A 27195-nucleotide genomic window follows, 5' to 3' on the forward strand; every position below is an offset into this window, starting at 1 on the left:
TACGGATCCCTCTCGGTATTGAGCGCGGTATTGAGCATGCTACTTCCGGTTCAGGGTCACCGGTTCATGACGTCATTTGGTCGCAGTTTGTTTGGGATTAAAAAAGAAGGTCAATATTAAAAACATTTTTGTACTGCTAAAAGTTATTTAAGTTAATATTTCACGGATATTTAAAATTATTCCCGTGATCCAAAACTTCCTTTATATTGCGGGTCACGGAGTCCACGTCATCCTCCGTCTCCATCACTGTGCGCAGCGGCACCTTATCACAAACTATCTGCTTCTTCAGACAGAGGAATATCACTTTTTTGTTAGCGGATGGGTCCACAACACGGCTCCACGATGATTATCTTTTGTTCTGCGCAAAGCTCTCAAGTCGGAGTAGGTGCACGCGCACGGCTGATGCACTTGTGTGTGTGAGACTGCGTCCACAGAGGAGTCCACAGACAGGTAGTGATACACACACACACACACATGGCTGATGCACGCGTGTGTGTGTGTGTGTGTGCGCCGGAAGTGGAAGATATAAGTCTGGACCTCCTTCAAATGCATATGGACGTGTTTTCAGGTTAAAAAGTTTGGTTACCCATGACTCAGACAGTAGTGGACCAGTCAAGACATGCAATAGGGATAATAATTCTATCTATCTATCTATCTATCTATCTATCTATCTATCTATCTATCTATCTATCTATCTATCTAACAAATGTATACAGTGCTCCATCATTGCCACACTGAATATAAATCTGATGCTTTTCTTGGGTCCAGATACCACAGCACACCTTCAGAGTTAGTGATGTGTTTGCTTCAATTGGTCAGTTTAGGCGCCAATAGGTGAATATATGCAATATCAGCAGGTGTTCATAGTGTTAGTGATTTTCTGTGTAAATACCAGCACCTTCAGTGTCTTCTAACGTGGTCTAATCAGTTATTAAAAACGTAGGCGTTGCAGATTTAAATGGATAATATTATGAATCACATTCCAGAACTGGTATTATTATAAAGCAAGCATAAAGATGGTAATACTTTCATAATAAATGACGATGAGGGATATTTGCTGGGCTTTAGTGACAGTGGTAAGAGGAAACACCTCGCGGCTGAGCGGTGAACTTCCTGTTGGGTCCTCGGCTGTCGCTGCTTGAAAAAAATAAGGAATGTTTCTCTGAAGACCGGGAAAACTACTGGAAATAAACCCATAACAGAAGTTTCCTCACAATGAGCTGGTACGTATGGATTCCCAGTTAGCTGCGCACTGTTTTAAATCAAAAGCTGACTAGGAGCGACTCGTCCCGAAGGAAGCTGAGACTTGACAATTAGTCCGGGCTATGGCTATTTACTGGCAGCTCTACTCAGACAAGTCCGGAGTTAGCTTTAGCATCCTTTAGCCACAGCAGTGCGAAGAACTACACAAACTCATTTGGTGACCCTGTCGTGTCTAATTATGCTATGATAGGCTTTTTTTTTGTTAATCATAATGTGTATAGCTTGTTTGTTTAAACTCCCACACTTAAATGTACTTTATTTAAGGTGACCTAACTGACTTTTCCTAGCATGTTAGCAAGCTGTCAGCTAGCTTGAACTTAGTAGCCTACTTTGCAGAGTAAATAAAAATGAGACACCCTTAAACAGTTAATAATAATGTTGTCCTTCCTCAACCAACAGAATTTAAGATTTATGTTGAAAACACATAAGCCTAGCTTACTGAAAAAAGTGAGTCTTTTAATTCTTCATTCACATGAAAATAACAATTTCAAGTTATACACTGCTACACATTTTGCTTTAACTAAAATTTCTAAATGCTAATTCAGAAAGATTTTTTCCAACAAAAAATAAGAGAGAGAAATTGGAAAATTAACAAATGAATATATGGGGTTTATAATGTTAATTTTTAGTTAAAAATTATAATCTAACAATGATGATGTAAAGGATCTTGATTAGAACATGAACTGAAAATACAGGGTCAGGTAATTAATTCCACATCAGTATTTAGTTTGTTGTTTTGATTGATTAGATGCAATTGCAGCACTTTACCTAAAAAGCACATAAACACAGTTGTATTCATTCTTTTCGCTAAATGTCAGGATCACGCACAATGAAAAATAGTTATTTAATGTAGACTGATCCTGATTTTGGGGCCTTTCAGTAGCATCTCTTCCAAATAACAAGAATCCTGTAGGATCAGCCACTGCTGACGTTTATCTTCATTTTGTGTGAACTTTTCAGGTTTTCTTTGACCTTGCAGTTGCATTTACTCATTTTTACTCAATTAACTTTTCACACTGTAAAATCACATATATCTATATGACTTTTGCCTTAACTTGTGCCTTGCGTCAGCTAAGTGCATGCAAACCTAATGAGGAGAAGCAGGCTTCGTCTTTAGTACAGAATAGGAGAAAAAATAAAGTTAAGTATGCAAGCATGCCAGGTTTTACAGTGGCTTTAATGAGTACATGTATGGTGGATCTGCACAAGCCCAGTAAACATGTAGTTTTTCCAAATAAACAAATCTAAAATTAAAGATTCATGTGCTTTATGGACATTGAACACCCAAATTACAGTCAGAATATAGAGATGATCTGAGCTACGTTAACTGAGTACACTGCCAGCTTTGACTAATATTTCTTTTGTTTTTATCTCATTATATATTTCAATTAGTATTTTTCACAGTCAGTTGAAAATACATGTTATAGTTTTGACTAATAAACTGAGCTTTGCTATACTTGCACTTCATGTGTATGGTCATTTACCGGTACGCTGTTGAGCGTAGGGGCACCGACGCTTTAATTTTGATCTCCTCTAGATAATAGTAATAATGCATTGGATTTATATAACGCCTTATTTTGGTCATTCAAAGCACTTTACGGAATGATGTTGCCCCCTACTGTGCGTTTTCAGAGGCGTTGGGGGCTTTTCTGTAGTTTTTTTTTTTTTTTTTTTTCAATCGGTAGTGTCGTAATAATTGATGCACACTTGGACACTAAAGGGACTTACAGGCGTGCACGGGTTGTTTTAACTCTTTAATCTGCATAACTGAGTAACACTGGGTGCATGTACCGCTCCAACCACGTGCCGGCGCGCAATCACACTGATGAGAAAGTCACTCTATGAACGGCCTTTGGTTGTGCACAACAGAGCTGAGAATACCTGAAACGTGCACTGCACAATACGCATGGTAAAAGGACTGAAACCAGTTGAAGCGCTACTGGTGAGCTCATAATGACTGGTTAAATGTGAACTTATCATTGTATAACAGGGCTCGAAACTGTGACCAAAATGGTCGCATATGCGAGTATTTGTTCTGTGTGTGCGAGTGAAAATTTTATCTGGTTGCATCCGTGCGAGTACGTATAGGGTGACATTATTTTATACGGAGCGGCTGAGCGCTTTGTGACTTCCCACAGAGTGCACTTCTCTTTCTCTCCCTCTCTCCACGCTGCGGGATTACCGTAAAACCATCTATAAACAGGCATTGCAAATTTGCTGGCGGCTACGTTGACCGAGGATTTCGGAGTGGAGGCTGGCTTGACCGCAGTGCTGCGGGTGAGGAGACGGTGCGCGCTCATGCAACTTGGCTGCGGGTAATGCAACGGTGAATGCGCCGAGTATAAACGCCATTGTGCACCTTTGGAGTGCACGCGGTTCGTGAACAGAGCCAGGCATAACGAGCCCTTCACTTTGTGCGCGCTCACATTGAGGGCAGGAGTAAAAAGGAAGAGCGTGCTCAGCTCAATGATAGAGCGTACACGCTTATCAGAATCAGCATGGAGGGACCAGAACTGATGGACTATGATGCCAGGCCAGATCTTCAGCTGTGGTTCTCCCAGGGCAAGGGTTTGCAACCTGTGGCTCTGGGGCCTCATGTGGCCCTTTGACTTTTGCAATGGCTCCCTATAGCTTTAAAAAAAAAATATATATATATATATATATATATATAAATAAATACTTTTTTTTCACAGAGGATATTAATGACAAATAAAATCAAGATATAACAATTTGTTAACCTAAAATAAATCACGTTGTGCAATGACTCAGCACCTTCCTACTGCACCTCCTGCAATATCTACAGACCATCAACTTTCCTGTGGCTTACCTTAAGTTTTAAATCCCTGCTAAGATAGCTAAACCAACAAAAACACTATTCTGGAAGAAAATACAGATTTTAATTGTATGCTTGCTTTATGTGTGGCAAGAAATTAGCAATTAGCATGTGTTGACCACATGATCATGTTATCAAATTCAAGTTACTATTTGTAGCCTTTCAAATACATGAACTAAAAAAGAATCATCTTTATATAGCATCGTGTTCATGTAAACTAAAATGTGTAAGGATTTGAAGATGCAAAATACTGTTTTATTTCTTGATGTCAATTTATTTAAGTTTATTTTAAACTGTCTTTAAGTTTCCATTTACATGATCAATATAAATCAAATTAAATCAAGCATTCTATATAATTTTATATATAATTTAATACACTGTATTGTCTTCATTGAGAAGGTTTTTTTTGGCTCCATGAGGACTTTAATCCAGGTGAGATGAGGTTAAATGGTTCCTTGTAGAGTAAAGGTTGCAGACCCCTGACCTGGGGAAGAGGGTTAGGAGACCCCACTATAAGAGCTGGACCCTCTGAATTTAATTCTATGGGGTGAAGCAATGCAGATGCTAAGTTGGTTATGCTACGATTAATTTAATTCAAGTGCAGCATTACTGTAAAATTAAACAAAACAGAATACATGTAACCTGTTGTTATGCTTTGCTGTTATTTGAAAAAAATGTTAGATCTTTTAAAATTATATAAAATAATGACCTGTTGTTTCAGCCTCTGCTTGTTGCAGAAAAACGTAATATTGACACTAAAACATGAAAACATTTAGCAAATATATCTTGAGTCATTGTCAATCTTTACTTCATACAAAACTACGCTACGCCAGTTAAGTCAACTATTCATCAGCATGCATGTCTATGCTGTACTCTCTCCCCACACCCGCTCGAAAAAAAGGTGCAACCAAATTCTGTGCTGAGAAAGTTGGTCACACTAGTGTATAATTCATTTTCTCTGTTCATTTGCTGAGTTAATTAAGTTGTTTATATGAGAAGAGGAAAATAGTTTAAAATTTCCTTAAAACCTTGTTCATGTATTTAAGGGCTGAAATAAGTTAGTATTTAAAATATAGCAAATTCCTCTTTAATAAAATTCAGAGTGAAAATTGAAATTGTAATATCTATAATTGATATAGACATAAGGAAAATGATTTCAGGTTATAAAAGTAGACCTAGTTTTCTGTTTGGTTAATGTCTAATTTTACAGATTATTTACCTGCATTGATTTAATTAAAAAAAGTTTAAAATATACTTTTACCAAATTGTCACTGGAAAGAATAAAAGTAAGAACGAGTGAAATCCTGAGTTTGGTCAAGTCCTTCCTTTTTCTAGTGTGGGAAGCCATGACGTTATAGAGACACTCGACACATAAATTATTATTGCAATATACTACTAATTATATTTTAATTTACTACTTTGAATGCACTCATTTCATAATACAGAGGCAAACTCAACATAGAAACAATTCTTTGAAAAAAAAAAAAAACTGTTCTTAAAAAAAAAAAAGACTGACAAAGGCTGTAGGACAACATTAAAACAAAGAAACAGCGAGAGGAAAATGGAGGGCTTTCTTGTACGGTCACCCGTGGCTGAGGTGATATGGTGGAGGGGTCATGTCCATCAAGGCTCAAAAATACTCAGGGCGGCCCCGCACACAACGGACTCTGCGCGGACTGTCCGCTCTCCTCAGAGGTTACATACATGGGCGCACCACCGCGTAGAAGTTACCATTACAATCCTACATTTCCCATGATTCTTAGCGCTTCTCTAGTCCTTGTATTCCTGGGATGTGTTTTAAAGATGTCAGTACTCTCCTAGCTCGTCTGCCAGTCTCTCCTCTAAACTCGTGTTAATCTCTGCTGCTCTGTTAGACAAGGAGGGTGAAATGTAGGTCGGTGTTACATTAAATGTGGGTTGATACAATGCCGAGCAGTGTTTTGTGTGGCACCAACGACACGGAGAAGTCAGTGCAATCGTAAAAACTGAGCTTTGTATTTAATTGGCCTTGCGGTTGTCCGCCTGATTATGTTTGAGCCTTAACAGTCCCAATATTACTGCGGATCTCACATAATACCTCATTTAAAATTGAAAAACGCGTCTTCGAATCAGTCTTGTCTATGCAGTGTCTGAGTATTTATTAGTGGATGATCAATACCAAGCATGAGTAACTCTAACTCCATTCATTATGACCCTTCACCAACGCAACAAATAACTTTTGGCTTTAAAGTAATGTTGTAACAAAAATGTAAGAATTCCCTACGCTGTAAAAAATTCCTGGTGACAACTGGTCCATGTTGAAGTTGAAGTAATCTAGTGTCAAACTTTTTCCAAAATGCAATAAAACAAGAAGATTAGAACAACTCACATTTTCAAATCAAATTACTTTTACTAGTATTTGGGAAGGCGTGTCATTTTTTATCTCCATGACCATCAACAAGGTGGCGTCACTTCAGTCAGCCAGTCAATAGCTGGCAGGCGACGCTTCTACCAGCACGCACTGCCGAACACTAGGTCAAGAGAGAAGTGCTTGTCCAGTGAAAAGAGTCCTTTATTGGCTCTGCTGACTGATGCATTCCAGCAGGGCCTGCACACTTGGTACTATGACGTTAGGGGTTTGACTTTGGGGTCATCATCAAAACAATTCAACTTCCAAACATCTTCAACTGGTCCTCTGTACTCAGTGGAATATCTGAGGTTGAATGATGCACTATCTCTCTAATGATGATGTACACATTTGCAGTTTCACTAAGAAGCCATTAGTTTCTTCACTTGATGCGCGTTGCATCCCGGATAGCGAAGACTATTCTCTCTTTGTTCTTGCCTACGTGCTTACTTGATGGCGATGACGTTTCTCCTATTACGTGTAAGATCAGATTCAGATAACACTTTGAATGCAGTGTTTAAAATGGATGTCAAAATGTGTAAGTGCAGCCTTTAATAAAGCTGATGCTGAACATTTTCAATCATTTAATATTACCCATAAATCCAAAACCTTGGTCATCCAGTGGTAATATTAACAGAATCTAGAAAAAAATATTCAAAAAGATTATAAAAAGACAGCAGAACTATAGGTGAAATGCAAATAATTTATAAGAATTAAACACTCCTAAAAGTTGTGATGTGTGTGATTTTTTTTTTTTAAGGATTTTTTGGGCTCTAGTGGCCTTTATATGACAGTTGCTTGACAGGAAAGGGATCAGAGAGAGCAGGGAATGACACGCAGCAAAGGGTCCCAGGCCGGGAATCGAACCTGGACCGGCTGCAGGTGAGGAACTACAGCCTCCGTACATGGGGCGGGCGCTCAACCCACTGAGCTACACACCCCAAAAAAAATAAAGGAATATTTTTCAGTCATTTGTCGACATTCCCATTTTGTAAAATAAATCGTGAGAAAATCGTATCGTGAACCCAGTATCGTGAATCGAATCGTATCGGGAGTTGAGTGAATCGTTACATCCCTACTTATTTTGTAGTGTGGAGTCTTAGAAAAGGCTTGATTATTAAAAAAATAGACCCATTTATTATAAACCAATGGATTACATATAATTAACCTTTTAGAATAAGAATATTATGTGATTGAATGAAATAAAATAGAAGATATTGAAAAAATAAATAAAAAAAAACAATATATATATTATATCACAGATTTTAGATGCAGTCCGATAAAATCCGATATTCGTTTTCTGGTTGATATCGGACCGATATCTGATATCAATATTGGATCGGGACACCCCTAATTAAAGAGAACATTTCCCGTGCTATAGTTTTGGACAGAGGTTTGAAGGTTTCTTTCTGATGTCATTTGGACATCCTTTATTCCATCTTTGTCAAAATATTTCACTGCGAATATTGACAGATAAGTTTTAAATATTGGTTTTCCTCTTGCTTGGTTTCTTTTTTTTTCCAACCTGACACACCCACCAAACTGGTCCCAATATTAAGTCAAGAACAGCGTTTGAATATGGTGCAATTTTGTAAAAAAGAAAGAAGAACAAAAAAAGTCTGATCAATTACAGTAATTGTAGTTTTAATTGTTGTTCCTTGTTAATCTGAAAAGCTTTGCATATCACAGCATGCCATAAACAGGCACTTAAAACAAAATTGCTCCATCACTACATTTCATCATAAGATGCATGGCAACGGTTTGTTTGTAGCCTGGTTGGTTGTGTATCCAGTGTGAGTCACTTTCTGCATTTGTAGTTCCTGCCGGAGGAGTGAGTTTGTCAGTCAGAGTCACATTATGGCCTCGCTTTTAATTTTAATGTGTGCCAACACATACCAAAGTGTTTTATTGCATTGACTGAACTTTTTAAAAATGGGACTGAACACAACTACGTAGTTATATTTACTGTAGTCACAAATTGCTAGATGGTGGTGATCGGATCTCTTGCTGAAGTTACTTGACTGTTGTTATGAAGACTGATAGCCAAGTGTAGCACGTGGTTTACTTTTAGTCGTCATGGGGATTGAGACTTTTCACTGGCATGAATCAGCTTTATTTCGTTAGGTGCTCTCTGTCAGCTTGTGAGTGTGAACTCACTTGCCTGTCCTGTGTCTAAATGCATTCATTGACACTAGAGGTCATTTGTAAACATGTGATTGTTTCTAGAAAACATGCCATTGTGTAAACTTAGGCTACTTAGTTTTTTTTTGACAAAAGAACAACAGTTGAAAAATGAATACCTACTGTTAAGTAGTGCTTGATTTTAATGTTGTGGTTTAGTAGTTGTGGGAGGCATTGTTGGTGTTAACTTTAAAGCATGTGTCAAACTCAAGGTGTGAATCTGGCTCTATTATCCCATTTGATTCACAGTGAAATGTTGTTAAAAGTGCAAAAAACAGGGGAAAAGCTTCACCATTTGGTAAATCGTCACATGCTGCAGTTCATTTTGTGATTTATTAAGCTGAATGCTTTACGCCTTAGACACACTGATGTTGACTTTCCATATTTCTTCTTTTTTTAAAAAAAAAAAAAAAAAAAGCCAGCATTTTTCTGATTACGCCCACTCACGATCATATTGAACCGTATCATGACCGCTAAACAATGACTTGTACACTCGTGGTAAAAAAAGATTGTGTGAAAATTGAAGCAGTTTAGTTATAGGGAAGGTATTCAGTTCAGTTTGAAAACTGGCTACATACGCATTTAATTGATGCACTGTGACGCAGTAGTGTATCTATTAGGATCCAAAGAGTGGTGATGATGAGTCAGATAGATGGAGTTGACTAACTTCTGTGGTTATTTTCCATGTCGGCCCACCCAAACAATGACATAGTGAGTGAAACCTCGTCCTGGAGTTGACCTTGTTTTTGCTAAAACGAGGTCAACCAACTAAAGCAAAACTAGTGAAACAAGTTTAATTTAACATGTACACCCTCCTGGAACTCTGTGTATTTTTTTGATATTTATTAGTGGATTAGTCATGTGTTTTTTAATATAGTTGAGTATTGTGGATGATCTTCCCCACACATCAGTAGCTCACCCTTGTTGCACAACGGTGGCCTACATCACACCCTCTATTTTCCATCTCATTAATCTACACACCTTTCTTTTGACGCAGCTGCTGCCTCACCTTACCTGTCAGCAGCAACTGTCCATCACGAAGCTTAGATTTCAGCCCATTAGTGGCACATCAATGTAGCCTAGAGCCAATCACAGGGGTTCAGCAAGTTTGGGTTTTTTTTCCATCTCAAGGCAGAAGCAAGACTCCAACTTAATAAGGTAGAGACAATGTTTTGAAACAAGGATAAAACATTGAAGGAATTTGTTCCTTTTTTGCTTTCAACCTAGAGTGAAAATCTATCTTAAGTAAAGAAAAGTTGTAGAGCTTTTGTAGGGAAACCAAACATTATGACATGTTTTTCTATTGATTGTTTCAGTCTTTTCTGTGCCATTTTCCATCACAGCATAGAAAGATGGGACTGACTGATGTTCTGTAAAGGGCTTTCTTTTTTTCTGATGCACAATATATGATCTGTGTTTGATGGCTAGCCGGGGTCATACACAGCAAAGCTGCACAAAGGAGCGGGGACACCCACTTTTGTTAAGTGATATCCGCCTGCAGTGGGAGCCAGATGTGATCAGGGATGACATGAAGTTAATGTTCAGGGCACTGACTGCATGCTTGAGAGGAGCAGGGATTAACAGGCTCATATTGTCTGTCAGTGAGGCACTTGCCAATCCCGAGACCTCTGCTGAACTCTAGTCAGACAACATGTGGCTGATGACAATCCCAGTGTCTAATAATCTCACCTTTTAGCTTGCCATTTTTCATTTTTGATGTCTGACATCTTTTTTCCCTTTCATTTCAGGATTCCCTTTAAGATCGGACAACCCAAAAAACAGATAGTACCCAAAACTGTAAGTAGCTATGTGAACTTTGAATTATGATACGTAACAGAATTATATATTACTTGATATTATTGTGCTCATGCATTCATAATAGGGCTGCTCGATTAAATAAAAAAATAATAATCACGATTATTTTAGTCATAATTGAACACACGATTATTTGTCAACCAAAAAGTTATTCATTTTTTGTACAAAAAAACATAAAATATATTGTTTAAACATAAATACAATCATTCAAACACTAAAACCAAGTATGTTCACTTTTGCACAAAACAAAACACTTCTTGCACGTGATGTTTCTTTGCTCTAGGTCAATGGTTCCCAAACTGGGGTACGTGTACCCCTAGGGGTACTTTAACACCTCACAGGAGGTACACAGAAACATTGGTCAGTTTTTTTTTTTAACATTATAGGTTTTTCTTTTTCTTTTTTTTTTTTTTTAACATGTACACAGACTTTTTCCTCATTCGTCAATAATAATTTGTGGCACAACTCTTTAAGATCGACCAAAAGATGAAGTTCAAATTCTAAAATGACTAAAACATCAGAAATGAATGAATAAAAAGGCCTAAATTCAAGGTTAATGTTGGACGAGACACAGGAAAGAGTTTAGACGAGCCTGAAGACACAAATAAATAATATATTACATGAGCTAAGCGGTGCTTGCGATAAGAAATAAAGGCTAAGGGGTACATGGGGCAATAAAGTTTGGGAAACACTGCTTGGTAAAGTGTTGTCACTTCTTTACCAAGTGTTTTTGCTGCGTTTCTCCTGCCATGTTTCAAGACCACTAGCAACAACTTCCTCGTGTTGGCCTGCAGGCTAGCTTTGGTTTTGAGAGGGGCGGGGTGGAGGGGAGGAGCTTGCATGTGTGTGGATTAAACAACTCAAAGTTGGTATTAATAACGTGTGCGCCAAGCTTTATTATTTGTAGATGTCCGAAATAATGGGGTTGTCTTATTAAGCAAATAAAAAAAATGTATATATATATATATATATATATATTTTTTTTTTTTTTTCTCGATTATGCTATTTTTGTAATTGTTGGGTGTTATAATCAAAATTCTAATTGAATTTAGATTACTTGAGCAGCCCTAATTCATAAATGAATTGGATTGGTCAAGATCTGTTATGTGTGTTTCTGTTTTGGTTAGATTCAAAATGATCAAGTCTAAAGTATTTCTTTTTTTTTCTCTCAACACTCAGCTGTAATCCATAAGGCTCACAAATAAATGACATATACAATTGGAACAGTAGTCTAAACATTGTCAACACTGTGCCACAGTTAAATGACTTCTTGAGCTACAATTTGTCTCAACTGTTCAAGGGGGCTGAGGTGGTTACCTTGAAGTGACAGTGAGTGGGTGTGCTCCTTGCTTGAGAAAACCACTTCCACCATAATGGATCTGAACCCACGGCACTCACTGTCAAACAGCGTTTCTTATGTCCTGTGTCATTCTCAGCCAATTAAACCCCCCCCCCCCCCCCCCCCCCCCCAAAATTGTTTTGACCAGACATTTTTTTTAAATTCTGCAGTAATTTGCCTGTCTTTTATTATTCAATAGAAAATACAGGAAAAGCCACATTTTCGGTGTAGGATGTTTAAGTGGTTCAGGAAATTTGGGGCTAAAACGTAGTATTTAAAGTATACGTATTGTTAGGTCTGGTGGGTCTAATAATTAGTCCCACAAATTATTGACGATCATTGACAACAATTTTTGAGCCTCAATTAACCACAATTTAATGATAATATATCATAATCAAATGCAAGGACACAATATATAGTGCAAGAAATTAACTTATTTCTTGCACTAGCAAACAATTATATGGCTCAAAACACTTCCATCGTTTTTGTGTAAAAACTTCATATGTTCCACATGTTGGAATTCCACCTATTTTTTTACATTTTGCATGATTGAAATGTTATTTTAAATGAAATAAATGAACTTTGTCCACATTCATATATTTTCATATTTCATGAACAATGGTCATATTTGAGGGGCCGTGTGGGACCCTCGAGAATCTTTTTAAAAATCTGAAAAAAATGGACATGCTTTTGTACCCCAAAAGTAACACCTTTTTTCAACTCACCCTAGTACTCATGTGATTATGTGGTCTTACACATTGACCATATTAAATCTGTCTCTGTGTGTTTACAAATATTAATATCATCCTATAAATCAGGTTCGTCAATGTTAACTGAATATTTAAAGAAAAGCATGAACTCTTATCCCATATAATTAGTCGACTATATCTGTAATAGATTTAGTCAACCAACATATAGTTGACTAAATCTAGACTATAACTGAAATAGTCCTGATGACTAAACTTTGTCAAAAAACTAATTTGCTTTTTCATCAAAGGACTATGACTTAAACTAATTCAAAATGTGCTAAATGTGTTTTTACTTAATTCAAGCACATCTTTTTCTTGTTTTCAAATTTAAAATGATGCTGTTTTGAGACAGGTTTGTTTAAAAAGTACAAGGGCCTGTGTTTTTCAAGGCAAATGTAACATTAGGAAACATGCCTTTTGAATGTAACTGAGCATTAACAGCTTTTCTTTTTGATTCCTAATGAGCATTGTTTGCATCAGAATGTATTTTTAAGTTATGTGTTTTCTTCCAGGTGGAAAGAGATTTTGAGCGTGAATATGACAAACTGCAAAAGTAAGTTTACTTTTTCACCATTACATAAAAAAGAAGCATCTTATTTGCTTAGTTGATGAATAGAGACAATTTAATGATTCATTTTCATATCTGTATTCAGTTCTTTGTTTTTTTCTTTGAGCGAAACTAAAATATGCTTCATAGCCCCTAAAAACCAACGTCTGGGCTTCTCATAACATCTGGGCCTCGCCTCTGTTGATCACTGAAGTTATAAAAACTCCCCGAGGGCCCAACAACAGCTCCATTTTTTCTCTCAGGTTTTTTGAGTAGGAGGGCCCTTTATCAAGAAGGTGCGGTGCCAAACGACCTTATAGATGAGTCAGAGCAGCAGACATGTGCAGACATTTAGGCTCTCCACCCCAGAGATCCATATCAACTCATCATGGTGGATCTGTGGCTAATACACTACACTTTATAGACACAAAATACCCTTTATATGTTCTGCTTTTTATGTCTGCCTGATCCAAATATTTCTGACTGGATGAAGTATACCCAGTGGTCCTTAGAGCGAAGGGAGAATCTTAACACTAGAGTAATTGTGATTTCATTACAGATTGTAATTTTCAAAGTCACAAAAAGCCTATTGTTAGTTTCCTTTTGAATAAATACTGTTGATTAGAATTTCACAGAAGTAGTTAAAAGACTATGGAAAGTGTTAAGAGATGTTTTTGGAATTGGAAGTCACTTAAAAAATGGCTGCTGTACAATGTGTTTGGTTTTTCCAAGTTAATTTATGATGTAGTTATGAATGTAGGCATGCCGGTATATAATCACAGCTATGACAGCTGGGATGCATGACACAAAATACATCTCACAAAACAGAGCAGAAAGAATATGGGGGGCGAAGAATGTGAACTTGTTGTGTTGATCATATTTGTCCTAGCAACTGTCTCATTGTGCCATTGCCATATAAGGTGCGGTAATTATTCTAAAGTGACACAGTTTAAGAAATATCTCAGATTTTCTTTGGTCACATCGGTCAGAACCTTTTTTCACAGGTTGACATAAGATAAACAATTGTAGCCAAAAGAATCATTGCGAAGTATTTCCTCACATGAGAACCTGTGTTTATTATTATTTGTCATTTGTCATTTCTTTTGACCAAAAAATAAATTCACTTTATGCGATCTTAGTTATGTTTTTTTTTTTTTTTTGGTTGATTCAGATGCTCTAGTGTAGTGGTTCTAAACTGGTCTGAAGTCTGGAACCATCATTACCATTTAATAGAAAGGCGAATAATATAAAATTGACATTTGATGAAGAGATGATTCAGTTTGAACGTAAGATAGTAGGGCCCTATAAAATCAGTTGAATTTTTTTTTCCAAATTAAATTTTTTTTCTTCAAAAATTCAGTGTTTTCCACATTCATTTTTTTTATTAATTAATTAGTTAATTAATTTTCTAGTAATAATAATAATAATAATAAAAACATAATCAAACAAAAATATATGTCAAAAATAAAAATGTAATTTAAAATAATGGGTAAGCTACCATTAAAAGGTAGCTATAAGTTGAACTGATATGGATTATTCTGACTGCTCCTTTTTAGTTATTTAAACCTGACCCTGCTGCTGAAGCACACCAAACTTCTGCGGCCTCCAGCGGGCGCAATTCGGCCCCGAGCCACATATTCAGACTCGGGAAAATAAAACGCGTTCGCTGGTGCCACGTTTTCCGAGAAATGAGCACGTTTATACACCGCAATTTAGTTTTTCCCTCGAGCGGGCGCAGTTTTGACTCTACCCCGGAGGGATGCACATATCGTTTGGTCGAGCACTTTTGGAAGCATTAGCGACGCTGGAGCTGCTTTCACACTGCGCTCTCCCATAAACACAGTAAAGAGGCGGTTCGTGAGTGGGTGTGGTTCCAGCGCCTCTAACTGACACACCCCCAGCATTTCAGAGCAGAGAGAAGTGCTTGTTTTTCCATGAGTTTGAGACCTAATTTTATATAAAAACCACTCAGTGGTCAATGACACGTTTCTGTGGTGTGACAAACTCATAACTCAAATGTATTTCTGTTTTACATGGACTTTAATAGCACTGATGAGATGTGTTGCTCAAACACTTTGATTCGGTGAAGCTGACTTATGTTTTCACGAAGCGACGCAACGCTTGATGAGAAATGGGCGGAACTTCACAACTGGTCGACTCAGTATTTACGAGTGAGTGATGAGTGCTGTAGTGCAGTTTAGAAGGTGTTTTGGGTGACGGCCAGGACAGGAGGGCGTCGGGCGGTGCACCGGAATGAGTGGCCCTCAGAAATTTTCCCCGTAACAAACGTTCTTTGGGTGGGGGCCTGATCCCTCTTTTGATGGCTGGGCCACCGTGTAGAATGCAAATACATCAGGATGGTGCGGTCGGGCATGGTGGAGCGGTGGGTCTCGGGGGGCGTGCGGGAGTGCTGCTGGGGTCTCTCCGAGCGGTGTCAGCCCGGCGGGGAGTGGGGGTGCCTCTTCCCTATGGGTGTGGCTTGGTCCTTGTCTCGTCTCCAGCTTGGTGTCTGGGGGGCTGCTCGGCCGGGGGAGGGGGTTGCCTGGGCTCCCTGGCCCCCGCTCTTTCTGCTATTCTGGCTGCGTCCTCGAGTCCGGGGCAGCGCTTGGGTTTACAGTGGCATTATCTTGCACATACATCGGTCTACGATGCACTAGCATGCCTTGGACTGTGGGATAAAACTTGTAGTGGGCTTAACTTTAGACACGTTGATCCCAAATACCTGTTTCAGGTATTACCACTCACTCCTTCCCTCTGCCCACAGCCACCACCATTATAGTTAAGCCTCACGTCTACAACTTCACATCTCACTCTCACTTTACAGTAATCAACTCCTCCCCACCCTTCCATTTCTCTACCTTGAATCGCTCCTACCTGCTCTCTTCCCCCTCCACCTCTCCCCCCCACCCCCTCACCTAGGTGTAACGCTGCCCTCTCTTTTTATATTCTCCCTTTATTAAAGTGTTTCTTACCCTTCCTTAGGGAGGGCTGGTGATGGTCACAATTATGCAATAAAATAATGCAATTTATTTCATTGCAATAACAAAAAAAAAATGCATTGCTGTCTAAAAAAGATTGCACTTCTTGTCGTGTTGACCTTTGACAGCATGTGCAGACAGATAAAAAAAAAAAAAAAACATGGAAATTATAGGGCCCTAAGATAGTAATGACTCCGCAGTAGTATTTTTTGTAAAATAGTGAAAATAGTCAACTGTTTTGTTTAATAAATGGAGTTATGCCTAAAGTAATATTTGTACAACCAAAATGAAATTAAAAGCATAAAGTTTTAATCCTAAAGCCTTAAAGAAGTGTGGGAAAAATAATGACCTTTGCTTTTGGTTATCAAATCACCACCACATAGTATTAGAGATTAAATGAGCAATTCTCTGCTGCATACATTTTCTTTGTTCTTGATGAGGGAAATGCCTGCGACACACTGAAAATTGGCCCGTGACCCTTTTTCTGGGTCCTGACCCATGATTTGAGAACCTTTGCTCTGGTAGTGGCCTTGTGCAACCACATGAAGATGTGATTGCACATTTTCCTGGTGCACTTGTGTGGGGAGCAGCAGCTGTTCCAATAGGTCACTCTATTATCAGCTTTTGGAAAGAGATTTGAAGCTCACCTGGCAATTATCCAGAACATCTCTGTCAGCGCACTAAGAGTAGGGGAGATGCTACAGTATTGTGCAACACATTTTTAAGTGGGAGGCAGTGTCTGGACGTGCACAAACAAGCACTACAGAGCACACTTAGAGCATGGAGGCATTGGTTTCAGACCATGTTTGTTTACATAGTTGATGCTTTCACCCACGATCCTGAAACGGAATACTCGAGTCATGAATGGAAGAGTTTTGCATATACGCTGCTGGGTAATTTTCCCTGATCTTATGTTTACTCCTTTCTTCATTTTAAACTGGTACCTGACAGTTAAAGTGTCACACAATTTCACTGTAAGTTTTCCTTATTTTATTTTTTTACATCTTTCTGCATTCACAAAGAGAACAATACTCTGAGGAAGTGGTGAGAAAAACACATTTTAAGCTGTAGCATTGACTGAAAAGGGTGTTTTACCATAATCTATAGGTTTAAAAGATAGTTGCTATTGGGGGCGGTGGGCAAAAAATTATAATTGATTTAACGCAATTTTATTATTGACTATTATGAATCACTTCTTAAATTTGTAAAGATTGATTATTATCATGTTTTTAAATTGTACTATAAATCAGGCAAGTCCTCCTAATTTGGATTTTTCAATTACACTATGCATGATTAATGGTGCTGTGAGGTGTTACTCAAAAGAGAAGTAAAATAATTCATCAGCTGACTGATGTTAAATAGAAGATCAATAATCAAAAATTGAATTGTTTTTTCTTAATATTAATCAAAACTCTGTTTGTAATCAAATCAAAGAATTGGACAGATTAACCACTCCTAGTTGTAATCCAATGGTTTTGCCTTTTAATTAGGGATAGACTAATATGGATTTTTTATGGCCGATACCAATTATTTTTTTTCATCAGCCTTAGCCGACGACCGATACGGACTGCCGTTATTTAGAGCCGATGCTACTTTTGCTCGTTCAATTTACATCATAAAAATTACACAATAATGTTAACAAATGGTCCAAGTCTCAATTTTTAAAAAAGGAACATTTATTGAAATTAACAAAGGTGAGGTAGAATGACAAGTAAAAAATGTTTAACAAATATTTAAAACAGGTGACGTAGGACAAGAACAAGTAAAACAAAAATCGGCCGATAATATCGGGTGGCCGATGTATTAGTCTATCACTACTTTTAATTTTTGTTTATTTGTTCCCATCTACCATATGAATTCTACAGCATACACTTGGTGTTGCATTGTTGTCATCTATACAGACTTTAAAAAGTTTGACAAAGGCTGTTTGAAAAGAAAAGCCTTTAAATATGACAAAATAATGCCTGAGGAATCACTAATGAATTCCTTTGACGTTGGTTGAAATTTGAATTGTTCGTTTCTTTAAGACCTTATTTGTGTCACCCTATTTTAAAAAAACTTCAGAAAAAATTCAGTTTTGGCTCATGAGACACTTAGTTCTAACTGGTAAGAGGAACATACAAAGTTAGTGTGGAGATTGTTCTGACAGAATGTTGTTTTCTGCCTTATGAACAGTCGGAAATGAAGTTACATCATTTACTGCTCATGACATTTTTGGAACAACCTCCATCTGGTCTGTGGTGATTTTGTGGAAAACACACACGTACGTCAAGACAAACAAAAAAACATGTCAAGCACAAGTTGTGCTAAAAATGTTAATTAGCCTTCATTAAACCTAACATTGGTGCATGCTAGACCTTTACTGGGAAAAAAAGAAGCAGATCAATACACAGAAAAAATATACATGAAAGATTGGATAAAATATCTAAAATTGACAATATAGAATCAAGGAATGCATGTATCCTTAAGAATGCATGAAGTTTTCTATTTAAATAAATGTCACTTCCCATACATGGAGATTCTCCAGGTCTTACCAATCGTGAAATATTATGTTGGAAGAGGGAATTTTGATCTAGTCAAGCCTGCATTATATAACAAAAATTTTGTTACAAAAATAGCTGCTGGTGTAATTTAAAGGAAACTTCCTGACATCTTTATTTAGAACTTTATAATTTGTGTAGTTTGAAAAAGCTTCACACTGTTACGTTGCCCATTTACGCCAACGATTATTCATCTATGATGCAATGTACTTCCCCTCCATTGGGAACAATTTATGTGTTTTGTGGCTTGTCCAGACAGTTCAGCACATGTCGCCAATAATCAAACCACAATCTGGAAAAGAAAAATATCAAGAGCCACGACTGGGTTAGCCCAGATGAGTGTTATGTCACTGCCCTGTCTCTAATGGATGTAATAACAAAATCTTAGTCGACTCGATGCAAACACATAAAGACTTCAACAATAAACGAAAAACAAATGAATGGCGACAGTGTTTTTGCTTGTACTGAAATAACTCTGAGTGCACTTGTTTCCCAGCTGCAAAAGTTGTGCCAAAGCCTTGTTCTTGGAGGCACTAAACTCTGGTTTTTGGTTTGCATATTTGAAGGTCCAATGTCCTCACTTCTTCGGGCCAGTTCTCTCGGAAAAAATGTAATATGATGATGACAGTTTCTATCTTCCTATTCAGTGTAATCCATGAAAACCATAGAGGCATATTTCATTTAGCCACAAATCAGGAGAAGAGATGCAATGTAATTCTCGGGGGAGAAGCTAAAACCCTTGTTTGCCTAATTGATATAATGAATGGCATGTGTTTTTCTGCCTCCATCGTTTGGTAATTGCCATTTTTAACACCCATCAATGAGATATGGCTGCGGAATGATTGAGGACATTAATCCTTTTGAATGGAAATGTGGTTGACAGAAACGAGAAGGAATCTGTTAATAAGTTATACGATTTTATGTGGAATCAATGAAATGTGTAATTTCTTTTTTAAAACATAGTTTTATATACTTAATTTCTCTTTTTTTGTTTCTCTCAATAACTATGCTTGAGTTTGTCTTAGCCCTTGTCGTTATGTTTAGAAAAAATAAAATCCAATTTGATTCAGGCACTGGCCTAAATCTGATCGTTATATTTCCTGATGCTGAGCAGCAGTCGCAGTAAAATGAAAGCTGGCTGATGATCATTGTTCTGCTTGTTCCACAGGCTGGAGGATCAGACGAAAAAGCTCCACAAAGACATGAAGAAAAGCACTGAGGCTGATTTAGGTGCGTTCTGCCACAAACTTGTGTGTTACCGCCTGGCGTGCGCTTGATCTCCACTTGTTCACCAACATACTTGATGTCGCTTGGCAGGTTTTCAGGGCTGGAAAGATGTTGTGTTGGCTTGGTTTGTTAGCGATACATTTGCTCTACAAAGGACAAGACATATAAAATGAGAATATGAGCCTTACCTTAATCTTCCTTTACAGGCTGTTCCAACGACTGCAACGACTCTGTTTTGTCACGTTCTTTGTTTGATATTGAGCTAGAACTCAGTATGTGTTGAGTTTCTGCTGCTATTTATGTGTTTACTACAAAAACATGTTTACTCTGCATTTATTTGTTTGAGTTTTATATAATTGTAGTTAACTGTAGTTATGACCGATAAGTACTGTATGAGGCTGTGAGAAGCTTTTTCGCCTTGACTTTTTTGGGTTCTTTGTGTCATTAAAATTTCAAACGCCTCCTTATTGTTAAGACGTTTGTAGATCTGTTGTTAGACTTGGGCGGTAATACGGTAATAACGTATCCCGCGGGGTCATAAAAAAAGCAACGGTATCAGTTTCAATTTATTAAAAAAGAAAATGCAATGCACTTATATAGAAGATAAGGATTAAATATTAAATGTGATTTATTTTTATTTTTTTAATGCCTAAACATGATTCTATGTCCAGGAGCACTGAACAGAAATGAATAAAATACATATAAAATAACACGTCCAAAGGACATGGCAGCCCATTTACAAACTAGGGAAATATTACTTCAAAAATAAAATAAACAAAAAATCATTATATATCATTCAAATATTGTGGGTATTGAAGAACAATCTATGCCCTTTTATTTAATATTGGAAACATCCATCATTAGAGCAAGGCCCTGAATTATGTTTTCTGTTTTGATTACCATCATCACAACTATCAGCTGGTCTTAGATATTTTAGAAACCCATAATGTACACAATACTTGTCAGATGAAGCAGTTAGTTACTTGCAGCTTTAATGGCAGAGACTGAAATAATTCACAGTGATAATGTTTTGGTTGAAAATGACTTTTCAGAGATGCTGAAGGGGTGTGAAAGGGCTGACGACTGTTCCAGATCTGTATAAACCCGTTTTTGATGCAGGCCTTCTTGTCACTCTCCTCAGTGCTGCTCATTTTACTTTGACAGTGAAGCCATAATCTGATAAATGCTTGGTTTCTAAACAGTGTCATGAGTGCAGATTAACAGTAATTGGTGCCGTCAGTGTGGAAACATGGCAAAGAATCTTAGTGCGCTGTTGAATATTCAAAAGGACAGGCAGCCCACCACCCCCTCAGATCTGTACAATGGGGGCAGCAGTGTGCTATTCAACTTTTGCTCTCTCCCCCAAAATCACACTTTTGAATACCCCTGAATAATCAAATACTACAATGATGAAATGATTAAAGTCTTAGTTTAATCTGCTGAAACTACCCCCACAATTATGAAATAATGCAGTAAAAAATCTGCTATTAAATTAGATTAAGACGTGTGGATTTGGATTTTTTATGTCTGTTGATTTGGTCTGAACACTGTTTTTGAATTGAGTTTTAACGGCGTGTTCTGCATCCTGTGTTTTGTCTGCCTTTGTGGGTATTTAGCCATGTCCAAGGCAGCAGTGAAGATTTCTGCAGACCTGCTGAGTAACCCGCTGTGCGAGCAGGACCAGGCCTTCCTAGAGTCCATGTCTGCATTAGATACAGCCATGAGAAGGATGGATGCTTTCAACCAGGAAAAGGTCAGACTTATTCACAATTTTCTGTTTGAAGAGTCTTACATTTCTACTCGGTTTGGTTTTCTTGGCACAGTCTTTATGAGAGTGGTATCAGGTGGAACTTTCTTTCCAAGCAGGAAGGTTGACAAGGTTTTGTTGAAATTATGTTTTCTGATTTGTCAATGTCATTCTGCCCGTGCTATGAAAACCAAACGTATGCCTTTCCTTCTGCTGTTTTTGAAAAGCATCTGTGGTATCGTCCCCCCTGTAAAACTCAAGCTCCTGGTTATCAGCTGTGAAAATTGATGTATGTATGACTCACTGGTGTGTAAAATACCACATAGTTTAATTTCACACGAAAATATGGCATTTTGATTTCTATTGATTTTGTTTAGTCTTGTGTTTTGCATCACTTGCAAAAACATACATTTCCTCTTAACACGTTTCCAGTGTTGAGCCATCTTTTGTGGCCTACAACCCAATGGCAGTTTTTTATGCCCTGTGTACCGGAGCGTTGTTAATGAGTCTACGTTAAAGCTGCAATCCTTATCAACACTTTTAACACAGATAAAGAAATACTGTACGTCTCATTGATTAATAATTCAAATGTATTTATTCTGCCAAAAAGGATAATTTAGTCACAAACAAATTTTGAAGGTTGAAACTGCCGCTCGCAAAATTTTTTTTGACCCTCTCAAACAATGGGTTTTTGGACAAACTTTCGAAAAGGTTTGCGCATTGCATTGTGGGATTGGAAATGCCATAGAAGAATTCAAAGGTGGTGCCAAAGCCGTGAGGTTTCATGAAAAATTTGGCAAGAACGACGATACTTCAAAATAGTTCAAAGAAGAATCATGCTTTTTTGTGGTTTCACCACAACTTATATGAACTGCATCACATTATCATGTTAAATTTATGACACAAGGCTAGACTGCAAAGTTCAAATTTAACATTTCTGATTGTTTGAGAAAATGTTTTTACTTTATTCTTAGTGAGATTTCTTGTGTTTCTTCACCAGAAAAGGAGGACAGTGTTTTGGCCATGTTTGGGTGTTTTTATGGAAACCCACAAAATCAACATCTGTCATGGTTTTGACACAACTTCCATTCCGTCAAAACACCCGAAATGGCACTATTTTTGGGCTCACATTGGCATCATTAGTAGATGAGAACAACTTGGATTAAATCTGGGTGAAGTACAGGTACAATTTAACAAACGTTATGGTTCGTTGCCAGCAGCATTAAGCGCTCCCATAGGCCAACCTTACATAAGAAGACACTTCAGGTCACATCTATTAGCAGCATTCTCTCCTTCTCTGTGTACTTTGAACAGAAGCTTTAGGCCTCCAACTTTATACTTTATTTGCTGGGTATTTACTTTTTTTAATCAGAATCCTTGCTGCAGGGAGTTTTGATGTGAATCATAGCAGCTTCACATATGTGTAACCTGAAGACGCTACATCAAGAAGGAAGATGTTTAAAAAATGAAAATACAGACAAGGGCACAGGAGATCACACTGAGGCTTCTAGCTTTTGCTTTTATTCCCTGTGTTTCCCTGACTCATTCCTCTATTAGTGGGTGTTCCTAGCTTTCACTTTACATGCCATCAAATTTCCCCCTATCTTTTTACACATTGATGAACCTGAAGGAATCTGGAATCTTTCCCACAACAAGACAAAAATCCAACAAGGGGGAGAAACCAAATGCCCATTAAAGCGCCAGTCAATTTGATTATTTTTTGCAAAAGCAGTTGGAGTATTTTAGGATTATCAGACCATGTGTCACCCATTGGAAAAACATATTGGGTATAAAAAGATTATAATCTTCATGAATTATTCACCATTGGTGTATATGAGTAATGTCTATGCTCTAGCCCAAGATCATGTAAAAATTTAGATTCATTTCAATAAAAGTAATCTTTCACTCCCAAATTGGTTGATAGGGATATAAAAATCATGCAGAACACTATTCTTTGAATTGCTTTCCTGTGTCTTGAGCGCCACCCATACACATCAATGTGATTGGTTCTGCTCACAGATCATCAAGTTGTATTGAAGACATTTAGAGTGAAGAGACAAAGTAAAATGTAGGCTGGACTGAACGTGTGGGTTTGTGACCTGGGGTGAAAATGTTCCAAGACTGGGTTTGGTTGGACGCCCAGGAGAGCTCTCCTGCCAGGTTTGACTGCTCTTCAGTGCCTTTGCATTCTTCACATTTTAAGCAATATGAGAAACAGTATTTTAAAAAATGTTCACAGTCCCTTTGACTGAAAATATCTAAATGACTCATACATTGATACCCTTTATTTGATATGGACATCACAATTACATTGGTAACCCAGATGTATTGTTTTGAGTGTTTTAGCATGTGCTAATTTACAACACCTGTCCACAGGAGGCTTTTAAAAAGGTTAAAAGTAACAGAAATAATAAGAAAGTTGGGAGAAAATATGCTCTGCACAAAACATTACAAAAAAAAATGCAATATTCAGAGTTAAATACAGTCAGTTATAAGGCAGAGGCAACATGGGCAAGCGATAAAACAGGTAAAACTATTAATGTGAACACTGTTGTTTTGATTTTAGCCACTGGGTTGTGAATGGAAGGGTAATGCTCAGTATTTAAATATGAGTATTTAAATATTCCCAAATCCATTGAAGATAATAAACTTTTAAAAGGTATTTAGCAGTTTCTTTTCCTTCATTTCACCTGGTTAAAATATTTTTAAAATGATTCCCGACTGTCCTCCGATTGAATGTATTTTCTCTGGCAGCAAAACGTCCTCAGTGTCCACCAGTGCATTACTTTTTGGTTTTTGGGTGTGTTGTTGTTGGCTCTGTGGTTCTGAGGTGTTTGACAGAGATTCAGACTCTTTGATTTTAGTGCAAGACAACAGTCATCATCATCTGTATTGACGTAGGTTTTTCTTTTTGAAACTAGATTTCAAAGTGGATTTGGACAGCCTGGTCAAATTCAATTTTGTCTCTATTTCTCTGACTGAATAAAAAAAAGAAAAAGCCTTTCTTTGCCACAGTGTTCGGGTCCAGGTATGGGCAGGGTGCTGTGCTTCCTTTTGTAGAGAAGTAAAAAGTCAGCTACAGGCAGAATATTGAAACAGTGAGTATTTTTCTGGTCAGTCCACTGTGTGTGTGCATCACCTCCAGGTCTGCTAGGTGTTTCAAATCCAGCACTGCTCACTTGAACACAACTCTGACTTCTCCCTTCAAGCTGGCTGTTGATTCTGACAGCACCCAACAGAAAACCTTATTGCTCCAGTAAGACAGACACAAAAGCATCCACCCTTTGCTCTCCTCCATGTTGATATGAGATGTTCTGCCGCAGGGCGCACAAGTGAGAGAGCCAGCAGATAAAACGTGCAGTGATAATGAAGGCAGCAGTGGCCCAGGTCTGTGTGTTTATTTCAGGGGCTGAGGAGGGCGCACAGACCCGCCGGCACACTGCTGCTGAAGCTGAGCCCCAGTGTAGATGGCAGCAGCACAGTAGAGGATGCTCCGTTTGGAGGGATATTGATTTCCTCTGCGATCTGTGTGTATTTTTAGGAGGCCTGTGTGCCGAGATGGCCTCTGCCCCGTGACTCACTGATGGAGACTGCTGCTTGAGCGTCGGCCTCAGGCTCTACAGGGCCTCCAAGGAATATCTCTGCCCCCCCTCTCTGTGGGAAGGGGCAGAGGGTAGAGGGCACCAGCATGCTTAAGCAAATCTGCCGCTGTTCTTCTCCCTCCTCGCTGCATGCTCTTACCTCAGAAGCCGCAGCGCTGCTACAGTAGGGGAGGGGAAGATGGTGTGAATATGTAAAACAAAGAAAATGTGAATTCCCATGTACTTATTTGTTATTGGCTGTCTGTTTTCCCTCAAACCACAATCAACCATTTTGTACTTGGAAGTCTGCCTGTGTGAATCATTGAGTGTTGCTGTGTGTTCTCAGAGATGGTCAGGGCCTTTTCTACAAAGCACAGCTGCGATCTTGCTTCCTTGTTGTTGTGTGATTGACTGTCCCTCCAATAGCATGTGAACATATGATTAGAGGAGCTGCTCTTTGCTGTCACTGCTTTAAATTATTTTGACTCTTCACTTGCTGTATTCAACTGGTTGGCTTCATTTCTTCATTTCTGATATGTAAACCAGTGGTTCTCTTTTTCTTATTTATGAATCCAATTACCCCCCTCCCCCTTTGTCCGACTGCAACATTTTGCTTAGAAAACGATTATAAAACAACTATAGAGCATCCACGTCATTGTCGTTGTGTCATTGGGCAAGGCACTCCATCCTCATTGCAGAGTATGAATGTGGTGTGTGAACGATTGTTGGTGGTGGTCAGAGGGGCCGATGGCGCGCTATGGCAGCCTGGCATTTGTCAGTCTGCCCCAGGGCAGCTGTGGCTACAATAGTAGCTTACCACCACCGTGTGTGGAGTGAAAGAATGACGCACATCAATGTAAATCGCTTTGAGCGTCTGTGAAAAAGCACTATATAAAATCTAATGCATTCTTATTATTTATAATGATGGAATGAATGAGTGGTGATGCACATTTTAAAGAATCTTGATTTGTACATAAGTGGAAAGGAGCGGTATTTAGTGCAGTGGTTCCCAGCCTTTTTTGAGTTGTGACCCCATTTTGATATCAAGAATTTCTGGTCACCCAAATATGTTTTTTCTAGAATTAGTTTTTGATATTGTTTGAGCTCAAATATTTATTCATTTATTTATTTATTTTTACTGCATTTTAGTTGAACTCGATTTGAAAGTATAGAAATACAGTTGTTTAAGTTTGTGCATTTACATTTTGTTTTTAAAATAAATGATTATGAAAAATGTTCAAAAATCTATTGTAATATTTGTGATATTTCAGGCGACCCCACGGTTGAAAAACACTGATTTTGTGGCTCCTGATTAGATTTATTTCTATAGTTTTTATCATTTCCGGTAATCTCATGCCTGGGGTGGTGCCAAGACTGACACGGTTTTTGTTCATTTTCCACTCACTCTCTATCTGTAGTGCCATCAGGTACCCCCATTTGAGAAACACTGTTGTAAATGACACTGGAAAGTTTGAAACTTAACTAATTAGATGCTAACTTTAGTCACTGAAACTTGGTGCTGAGGCCTCAACATGGGATGTACATTTTCTCCCATTTAACACACCAATTTCTCTATTCTCTCCTGTCAGTTCTGTCAAGCAGAAGAAGAATGCTGAAAAATTTAAACTGTTATTGTTAAAATGTTTGTTTGTAGAGAACTTTCATCTTGTAAGGCAGCCCACCCTTCGCAGGATTTGAAATCAGTCGGGCTTTGCTTTCATGTCCGTCCCCTGACAGTTTCATCCTTTTGTATTGCAAGCTCAATGAATATTCAGGGTTTTCTCCTCAGGGCTTGTGTACAATGAAAGACAAGTCAACGTCATGAAAGTTTCTTCCCCCCCCCCTTCCTCATGTTTCTAAGGAGATTTATTTAAAACACAGACAATTGTTGATGTAGTTTTGTGGCATCCCTTTGGAGCTAATGACTGAGACACGTAGAAGCTATTTGGCTGCAACTACATTTTTGTTGTCACTCAATTTGTCAAAAAAAAAAAAAAAACTAAAACATT

At 38.0% G+C, this 27195-nt stretch overlaps 1 protein-coding gene across 1 annotated transcript in view; it reads left to right on the top strand.

The window, feature by feature from the left end:
- Nucleotides 1-1069: 1069 nt before the first annotated feature.
- The window catches only part of bin3 (bridging integrator 3), a 37828-nt gene continuing 11702 nt past the window's right edge, over nt 1070-27195 (top strand). Inside the window, exons 1-5 of the mRNA XM_028456546.1 lie at nt 1070-1223; nt 10412-10460; nt 13079-13119; nt 19800-19861; nt 21475-21611. Of these exons, the coding sequence (XP_028312347.1) occupies nt 1216-1223; nt 10412-10460; nt 13079-13119; nt 19800-19861; nt 21475-21611 (297 nt within the window). The 5' untranslated portion in view covers nt 1070-1215. The remainder of the gene's footprint in view (nt 1224-10411; nt 10461-13078; nt 13120-19799; nt 19862-21474; nt 21612-27195) is intronic.

The sequence above is a fragment of the Gouania willdenowi genome, chromosome 9, assembly GCF_900634775.1.
Source record: "Gouania willdenowi chromosome 9, fGouWil2.1, whole genome shotgun sequence".
In the NCBI taxonomy this organism is placed as follows: Eukaryota; Metazoa; Chordata; class Actinopteri; order Blenniiformes; family Gobiesocidae; genus Gouania; species Gouania willdenowi.